The following is a 9,823-nucleotide window of genomic DNA, read 5'->3' on the forward strand; positions in this document are numbered from 1 at the left end:
TCCCCGGGGCGGTAATAACTCTCTCGGTGGCATTAACCCTTTGCACGGCGGCTGATGGGGGTAGCAACGCCGGCACCACCCCTCTCCGTAAATAAGCCCGGGCAGGAATTTGCGGGAAATGCTGCTGCCACCCCCCGCCGCGGGCGAGGCTGCAGCGCGGCCGCCCATGAAGGGGCGAGGGCTTAGCAACCCCCCCGCCAAAAAAAGAAAAAGGGGGTGCGGGGAGGAGGTGTGCCTCCCCAAAGCGGGGGTGATGTCCCCAAGACCACCGGGGGGGATCATCCCTCTCCCCCCCTCCAGGACGGGGGTGCGGGTCTGCCCAGTGCAAGGCCCCCCCCCCCGGTGCAAGAGGGCCCCGGCCCCTCCCCACGCGTGCCCCCCGCGTGGGGGGGGCGGCGCCGAGGGGCCCCACCCCCACGGCGGCACGGCGGGGCGGGCTCCGCCGCTCCCCTCACCTGATTGTCCATGGCTGGGCGCAGCGCCGCGGGCCCCGCTCGCTCGCTCGCTCCCGCCGCGGCGGTTTCGCTGGCCGGTCGGCGGGGGAGGGGGGGGGGTGTCTCTTCCCCCCCTCTCTTTCCCCCCCTCTACGAGCGAAGCCGCTCTCCGTCCCCCCCACCCCCCTCCCCGCCGCCTCGGCCGCCGCCTCCTCGGTCGCGGCCCCTCACGGCCCCGCCGCCGCCGCTCGCCTCATTGTGTGTCACTCACAGGCAGCAGCCCCGCCACCCCCCCGGCGCCCGCCCCGCGGAACCGGAAACCGACGCCACCAGAGAGGCACCCGCCCGCCTCCAATAGCTGCGTTCCCCCACGCCTGGAGGCGGGGCTTCCGCCTGGGCGCCGCCGGCCTCCCCCGCCTCCGCCTGATGGGCAGTCGCTGCACCCAATCGGCGGCGGGCGGGCTGCCGAGGGGGCGGGGATAGGGGCGGGGCACGCGCTGGGTCAAGCGGGTGGTGGGAGGGAGCGAGGCCTCACCACCCCCCCTACCCCCCCCCCTCCTTCCCCCGCGGCGGGCGCGGCGCTGCGGCGCCTCCTGCCCTGCGGCGTGGCCGGTTCGGGCCCGCGCCCCGTTCCCGGGCCCCGGCCCCCCAGGACGGCGCAGCGCGGCCGCTAGCCGGCACCGGGACCAAGCCCAAGCCCTTGGGCCCTGTTGTGCGCTCCGGCCGCGCTAACCCGCCCCTTTACCCTCCCTCGGCCCACGCTTCCCCGCTGCTGGCGGCAGCGAATCTCACCCGTTTATTAACTTCCTACACGAATGAGCTGAGAACAAGGGAAACCACAGCTCCCAGTTCAGCGGACACGGCAGTCCAGAATGGCTGGGCAGGGCTGAGCCTTGGCTGGGGAGGAAGCTGGCGGCACCGCTCGCCCTCGCTGGTCCTTGTTCTCCCTCAGCCTCTCTCCTCATTTTCCCTCCATCTCTTCCCCCCTCATTTTCCCTTTGCTTCATCTCTCCCCTCACTGTCCTTCATTTTCTCTCAATACCCCCCCCCCCTTTTTCCCTCTTCATCCCTCATTTCTCCTCAGTTTCTCTCTCCTCCCTCATTCCCCTTCACTCCATTCTCCCTCGGTCTCCCTCATTTTTTCCGTGCTTTTCCTCGTTTCATCTCAGCTGCCCTCGGTTTCCCTCATTTCCCCCTCGGTCTCCCTCATTTTCTCTCAATTTTCCCCCTCGGTCTCCCTTATTTTCTCTCAATTTTCCCCCTCGGTCTCCCTCATTTTCTCTCAATTTTCCCCCTCGGTCTCCCTCATTTCCCCCTCGCTCTCCCTCATTTTCTCTCCCTTTCCATTTTCCCCCCGTCTCCCACATTTCCTCTCAGTTTCAAGTCTCCCCTTCGGTCTGCCTCATTTTCCCCCTCAGTTTCTCTTATTCCTCCCTCACGTTCCCCCCATTCTCCCGCACTTGCTCTCGTGTTCCCGCGTTTCCCCTTCTCTCTCCCCGAACCCCCCTCCGGCCGCCGCCGCTCTCCGGCCCGGGCCTCGCAGGCCGCCCGCCCGCCCGCGGCCGTGCCGTGGTGGAGACCGCGGGGGAGAGGGGTGTTCGCGGCGGGGGAAACAATATCTCGTTTTCTGGTCTGTAGCGGGGGGTATTTGCAATGCAAATGGACCCAGGGATGCCTTCAGTGAAGCGGTGGTTATCAGCCGCAGGCTCAGCTGGGTGACGAGCCCGGAGGTCACTGTCCTGGCTGAGAAAGGAGCTGCTGGCTGCGGCGGAGGCATCATTAAAAGCCGCCCGCCCTCCAAACGCGGTTTTCTCAGCACCGCTGCTGACTCTGAGCGTGGCATTTGCATCTCAAAAGTGGGTTTTGTTTACCTTTTCTTAGAGCTCTAAATGACAAGTTATTGCGCTCGATTTTGTGAGCCTTAAATTAACGCGGGACTGTCGTTGCAAGTGCAATTTGTGACTGTTTCTGAGCAAATTTTCTTTTAGATGCAAGGCAGAATATTTTCTTCGTGCAAGTTTCTTGTTTGAAATAGTTTGTTGATCTCTGTAAGGCTGCAGAAAAATGCGTGTTAGCCAATAACGCTGCGTGTGTTGCTAACTGATAGCCACAGGCAAGGATTAATCGGTTCCCAAATCATTCTAAAGAGGCAGTTTACCTCATCAACCTGATAGAAGATATTAGTAAAGCAAAATGCTTAATCGCTTCAGTTAACAACAACAACAACAACAAAGAGCCTGATTTGGATTCTTTTAAGTGCTCCAGTTTTAATTTTCCATGTTTCTGTCTGATGCAGTCCCAAGAGACATCTCCTCGGACAGTCTCTTTTCTTCTCCATTGAGACAGGGCCTCTTTCTCTGGGAGTTCTCATTGATATCTTTAATTGTGGACATTATTCCCATGCACGTGACTCTCAGATCTAAATCTTTTATTTTCTAACTCCCAATCCTAGCTATTCACTTGCAGCCTCATCGCAGTACTTGGTGGTTACATGCTCCCAGGCCCGACTCTTTTCTGGAAATGTCTCCATCTTTGCCAAGTTTGATTCCACTCTTGCTCTGTTGAATTTCCTCCTTGTGCAAGAGATGGTGCTTAGACACACAAGACCCTGGACTTTTCCCTTTCCTGAAAAATTGTCTGTTACTTCCTCTGAAACATCATTAGAATTTGCTTTTTATTTTAATTCCCATCGATGACAATTTTTCTGTGCCTTTATTTTTGCCCAGCCTGGTGTTAACGGTTGTTTTCGTGTTCTCCCAGCGTGGGACTCAGACTGCCCTCGCACTTCAGCACACCTGTATTTACTTCTGCTGGTTTGGAGACAAATCGCTCCTCCAGCTTTCAGCTGCTCTGTGGCCTGGGACAGGATCCGAGCAAGAACTTAGATACTTCCAAGTCAGGGATGGGAAACCCTGAGTCAGGCGCCTCAGCTTCCACAGCACCTCAGGCGGGCAGTCCAACACATAGACATTAAACTATATTAAGAAGCTGGGGTGTCCCATTCAGAGGATGCACATCATTATATTGACGCCTGCTCCAAGCCAGCACCCTGGGGCTCTGTGCTGGGACAAGTAGTGCGAGTGGATTAATTTAAAATGTGCTGGGCTAGCTCTTTACATTCAACTGTGAAAATACTCAAGGAGAGAAATTCCTATAACCAGCCTTTGCTCCACTAGCATTTCCCAGTTCTGAATGGTTTCCAGCCCAAGGACTGATCAAGCTTACCCCCGATTTTCTTTTCAATCTTCCCCCCCCCCAAAAAAAAAAAAATCACAGCCAAGGGTAGAAAATTTGCCAGGCTCTAGGGGAATGCGTTGGGAGTTTCAGGTGCTGGGGAAGGTGGAGCCAGCAGCCATCCAGGCTCTTCCAAACTTCTAATTTTGCAGGGACATCTCAAGCTAACGAGCTGTCAGCTGAGCGCCTTCGCACCCAAGGCAGCCGTGGGCTGAGCTCCTGTTTCTTTATATCTATTCCAGCAACTTCTGGGTTTTGCAATAAGTGCCTGCAAATCCAATTAGCGTCTTTCTTTGTGGCACTGTATGCTGGCAGAGATCTGCTCTGTTGCTGCCATCTACAGTAGGGCCAGTGCCAATGGATAAGAAACAGATCTTATTTGCATATTCAGATATGCAAATGAAACACGACAGCAGTCCCTAATTTTTGTTTGGGTTTTTCATTTTTCTTTCCAGAGTCTTGCTTCAAAGATCCTCGTCTTGGACTGAAAGGTGTGTGTTTAATCTGGCTTGGCCCACGGTAGCGGACTATGCCAAGGATTGATTCTGTCCCGAGAGAGTTGGGGATGGTGGAAAATAAAGTGGAAAAAAGACTTTGCACTGCACTTATCCCTGCCTTAGCCAGGTAAACCCAGGGACAGGAATGATTTCTGGGGTTTTCCCCCAGCACAGGCTGATCTACAGTCCTGGGAAGGTACAACACATCCTTTCTCCTTCCTGCCTGTACACACCATGGCTGCTGTACAGGCCAAACCTGGCTGGTCTTGGGGAGTGAGGGAGGCAATGACTGGGGTGTTTGGGAAGAGATGAGTCCTAGTGCTTCGGTGGGGAAAGTTGTGTCAAGTGCACGTTGGGGCAGCGCAGCCCACGCTCAGGCATCCACAGACACCTCCTGGGAGAGGACTGGCGGGCGCTGCTGAACTGTGACAGAGCCCACGCCAGCTTTTCCGAGGCTCCATCCGGGGAGCAGGCAAGAGCTGTCAGAACTGCTCCTCGAGGCGCCTCTCCTCCCTCCTCCTCAGTTCCCCCTCTCTGCAGGAACACAGCATTGACCCTCCCAAACACACACAGCCCACCCCCCCGACCCCAGCAGCCCCCCCAGTCAATCCCAGTTGCCGTGCAACCCAAGAGGCTGTGGTGGGTTGACCTTGGCTGGATGCCACGTGCCCACCAACCCGCCCTATCAGTCCCCTCCTCAGCAGGCCACGGGGGGAGAAAATAAGATTAAAAAAACCTCATGAGTCAAGATAAAGTCAGTTTAATACGGCAAAAGCAAAGGCCACGCATGGAAGCAAAGGAAAACAAAAGATTTATTCTCTACTTCCCACCAGCAGGCGATGTCCAGCCACTTCCCGGGAAGCAGGGCTTCAGTAGGTGTAGCAGTTGCTCCAGAAGACAAACATCATAAATAACGAATGCCCCCTGCTTCCTTTTTCTTTCTCTTAGTTGTTATTGCTGAGCAGACATCATATGGTATGGAATATCCCTTTGGGCAGTTTGGGTCAGCTGTCCTGGCTATGTCCCCTCCCAAGATCTTGCCCACCTCCAGCCTCCTGGTGAGGGGGGAATGTTGGAGAGACAGCCTTGGCGCTGTGTGAGCGCTGCTCAGCAGCGGCCAAAACGCTGGTGTGCTATCAACACCTTTCTAGCTACCGATACACAGCACAGCACTGTGAGGGCTGCTATGGGGAAAATAAACTCCATCTCAGCCAGACCCCATACAATCTCTACCCCTTATCCCATACCATTTGCGTCACACTCAGGTCTCACATAATTTAATACACACACATATATATATATCGTCTAAACATTCCACTGTATTTAATTCTCATTACTGAAATCCCTTCTTACCAACAATTACAACTTAAACTACATGCTTAACCCATCTTTATACCCAAGATACAGATCTGTATTAACTACTATCCCCTGTCCTTTAACAGATAGATACTACTCTCCCGTTCTATGTGCTTCCTCCACTCCTCCAGATGTTCACAAACAGGCTATGACTTGGGCTCCATCTGTCAATCGGGTGCTCAGGACAGGAGAAGCAGTATGTTCGATTGTTGGGCACCAACACTGGCTTGGTTTGAGTCATCGTTGCACTTGTTTGGTCCTTTGCAAAACTCACTCTTTTGTCGGTTCAGGTCACTCCTGCTACATCCTACAACATACAACTCACATCACAGATTATTTTTCCCCCCAGGTTAAATTTCCCTGAGGCACACACTGGGGCTCCCCATCCTTCCGCATTACCCACCAAGTACACCCAGGTCCTTGAGCGAAGTCAATCCCACAAATGGGTTTGCCTTTTCCCATGGGAGGAGCAATGCACACCGCCTTCCCCACTGACTTCCCTATATGCACTACGAGGACCTTATCTCCTCCCACAGTACGTAAGGGGTTTGTTTGGCCAGGACCAGGACGGTTAGCAGATCCTCTGGTGTTAACCAGCCAAGTGGCTTTTGCTAAATTTGTATCCCAGTACTTCCATGCCCCATTGCCCAATGCTCTCAACATAGTCTTTAACAGATGCCCAAATTGCTTACTCACCAGCCTCCAAGCAACATCTCTCATTTTCCAGCAAAAGTACTTTCCTGTAGGCTTAGCGTCACTCATTGGGCTGGTTGGCCCTATCGTCAATTTATATGTATGTGTCTGTATGTTTGTGGCTTGCCCTTCCTATCCCTGGAGAAACAAGTTTGTTTCACTGTTTTTCATCATTTGTTATTATTTTCTCATTACTAATTTAGTTGCATCTTCCCTTTTCCCAGTCTGAACTGAAGACTACAAGTTCTGTGGTCAGTCTGTGCTTTGAGGGGCTTGGACACCAGCCAGCCAACAAGCAAGGCTGTCTCCAGCGCTTAAACAGTCAGACAGTGTAGAAAAATTATGATCTTGTAATAGTCCCACAGACTTAAAGATTAAGACACAAATCTTGCATTTGACCAGGGTTTCTCTGAGAAAATATATGCCTCCGTGTGTCCATATGCAACATGACGGAGTGGAAAGACCCCTAAGTTCTCTCCTGGACATGTAAGTAAGTCACTTCACCGCCTTCTTTTACCAGCTGCAAAATGATTACAGTGATCTTCGTCTACTTTCATGAAGCACATCCGATGAGCAAAATACTTTGTGGCGTTTCCAAGATGAACATGCCTGCAGTCGAAACAAAGAACTGATGCTATTTTAGGTAATAAGGGGCAGATATCTTTCTCCTGGTACTTACCATGGCTTTGCCAACAACAGTCCTTACTTACAGCCTCAGGAAACATCCTGAACCTGAAATCAAGAGAGGATTCAGTTTCTCCGGTGGCACCGAGGGGAGCTGGGTGTTGCGTTGGTTTGTGTACGGCTGTCTGTGGCCTTTGTTGTCTTTAGTTCATGGCACAAGCTCACTGCGGGGCTTGTCCATGTTGGCTGCCAGGGAGAAAACAGAATACGTAGTGACAGAGAGAGAAGCTGTGAGTGAGGAGGAGTGAGTGAGTTCTGCAGCGATGCTTGTTCTGGTGTAGCAGGGCTCCTGGTTTGCTAATCAGCATTGGGATCCCTGCAGGGAAGCGTGTTCGTTCGAATCAGCTGTTAATCCCAGCAATATTTATTCTTCTAAAAATGATTTTGGTTTGCCTGTTCTCTGCCTTCCCCTCCTTCTCCAATTCACACTCCCCACTACTGTATTCACAGCACATATTCAACACCAGGGTAGTATAGCGAAAGTCCAGATTGTTAATAGCCAAAAACCCTGATTGCCAAAAAGATACTCCTAGCAACTACTAGCTGCATCTGGGAAAAATTACAGACAGCTTGGAAATTCTTTAGTTCCCTTATTAATGAAGGACTTAGTAGAAAAAAAAACCCACACTGTAATACAGTTTAGCTTAACTAAGTTCTTTTGTGCCTGAGGAAAATCTAAATTATAGCATACTATAGCTACTGAAAAATGCAAAAGGCTTTTAACGTACAATAACCATCCAAACCAGAAGGAAGAGGGAAAATTTTCTTAGTAAGCGGGAACACAATGAGAATTTACTTTATTCTTTCTGTGTATTTACTGCTGGTGAAAAGAGCCAGATGAATAGTCAGAAATACGTCATGTCCCTTGCAGATGCAACACGGGCAGCACAAGCGTCCTCAAACTGCCCCGCCAACGTGCTTCAATTCTGAATGAGAAGGACAAGCTTTCTGGGTGAGAAAGGAGTCTGTCTCTATTCATCCCCTGACCCCTCTGCTCAAGGCTGTTAATGAAGGGGCCTCATTAACACCAAAGGTGAGGTTGGCATTATAATGTAGCTACTGGTCCACTGCAGGCTGAACTGACACCTATCAATTTGTTTCACCCAGTTATTGAGCAGCCGTCGGATGACGGTACCTTTCTCTTGTGCTCTAGAGACAGAGGTCAGGTTTGGCCAAGTGATGTAACGGTCTCTGTCGTGCCAAACCCGCCAGCCGGCTGGACCTGCCACGAAGAGCATTTCACAGGCTGGATTTGTCCAACAATGAATACGAGCTGCTGGCAGAAGTGCAGGCTGGAGAAGACGGGCCCAGGCACCTTATGTGCCCGTTGGAGCAAACACAATCACGGTGCAACAGGAGGGAGTGACATTCACTGCCGAAATTTGTGTCTGCTTTGCATGGAGCTTCTTTCGGTTGATGCCAAAGTCATTGAAAGGTGGTCATCTGCATGCTCGGAAAGAGGCCACCTCTGACTGTTGACTGTCACCCTAAATGGGATAACCTTTATGCCACTGAAAAATGCCAGATGAGGGAAAAAATAGCTTGACAAATAGGACATGACAGGAGGAGATCAGTAGGGAAGTCTGACAAGCACAATAAGCCTGTTCCGAATTGTTTTCTGGATTGAAGGGTCCGAAAAGTGAGTAGGAATTACTATCCCAGGCTAATACACTGTCTGAGAAAGAAGCATTCCCAGTGTTTGGAGTTTCCTAGGGCTCTAACGTAGCAGTCCAGTGGCCGCACACTCATACTTGCCATGTTTCTGAGCATCCTGAGTTCCGGCTCATGTTGTTTGGTGCCTTTTCCTCTTCGGCCTGGTGTTTCTGCTATTTCCAACCCCAGTAAGTCAGCCTGGTGGTTTTCAGAGCAACTGGCCATTTCCAACATCAGCAGATACCCAGCCTGGTGGTTTGATCCTCTCTGCACTCAGAGCAGATTGTGAGACATCCCAGAGCTGGTGGAGCCGCTTTTCAGAGCCTGTTCAACATTCAAATCGGTATGAATTTCTGATTTTTGTGGATTCTGGGTCAGCTGCTCTCATGACAGGTTCCAGCAAAACTAAGCTGTTTTGCTGGAATGATATGAAATGAGCTTTCACCTGTCTACACAGCAACTGGAGGTGGGGTTGCCACATATGTAAATGTATGCAAACCACCTCTAATCTAGCTAGCTCAGGTATGATAGCAGTTCAGATAATCCCCCACACTGCAGTATGGGCTATGCAAACTTGCCTGTGACTCAGGGAATTTGGCTGGCCCTACCATGCTGAAATTTATCCCACTGGAACTTAATCATTATCACTGATATCGCTACCTGTGAGACAATAGTGCACCTGATTGCAGCAAAGTCATATCTTAGCCATGTGGCATGTCTCAAATGCCTTGGAGCTTGATTTTGTTGCATAAAGGCCCAGCCAGGGCAGTTTCAAGGGAGTCAGGTCGGAATATAAAGCAACATAGACGTGCGACAAATTCCATTTCGAGCAAAGCAGGGAGAGTTGAGAATTGTCTCTGTAGCTACATGCTGGAGGCAGAGCTGTAACAAATTCTTTCCCTTTGTTACTCAGGCGTCAGAATAAGGCATGTAATACGTGCTCATGAGTGACTCCATTACACATACATTTTATATGCCGTCAATATTTTAGATAGATGAAGAATACAATCAGTTTGGACACATTTCATGCAATTTTGAAATGCATTATGTAAACATTGCAGATGCAGGCCATTTTCTTCCATTGCCTGTGCCTTTTTATATGCTATGAAATCTATGTTAAATATATGCGTGAAATGTGTCATGAAACATCTGACATATGTGGAAAACATATTACTGTACCGTATGGGCAGTGTATAAGGTCGCTCATGAACAGCTTGAAAACAGCAATCATTTGCATATGGATATATAGCTGTTTATATGATGATACCATCA

At 51.2% G+C, this 9,823-nt stretch overlaps 1 protein-coding gene across 1 annotated transcript in view; it reads right to left on the bottom strand.

The window, feature by feature from the left end:
• MLLT1 (MLLT1 super elongation complex subunit) overlaps positions 1-480 on the bottom strand; it is a 30,530-nt gene extending 30,050 nt beyond the window's left edge. The window contains exon 1 of the mRNA XM_059831805.1: positions 456-480. Coding sequence (XP_059687788.1) covers positions 456-467 — 12 coding nt within the window. The 5' untranslated portion in view covers positions 468-480. The remainder of the gene's footprint in view (positions 1-455) is intronic.
• Between the last annotated feature and the right edge of the window lie 9,343 nt (positions 481-9,823).

Source organism: Gavia stellata, chromosome 32 (genome assembly GCF_030936135.1).
Source record: "Gavia stellata isolate bGavSte3 chromosome 32, bGavSte3.hap2, whole genome shotgun sequence".
NCBI lineage: Eukaryota > Metazoa > Chordata > Aves > Gaviiformes > Gaviidae > Gavia > Gavia stellata.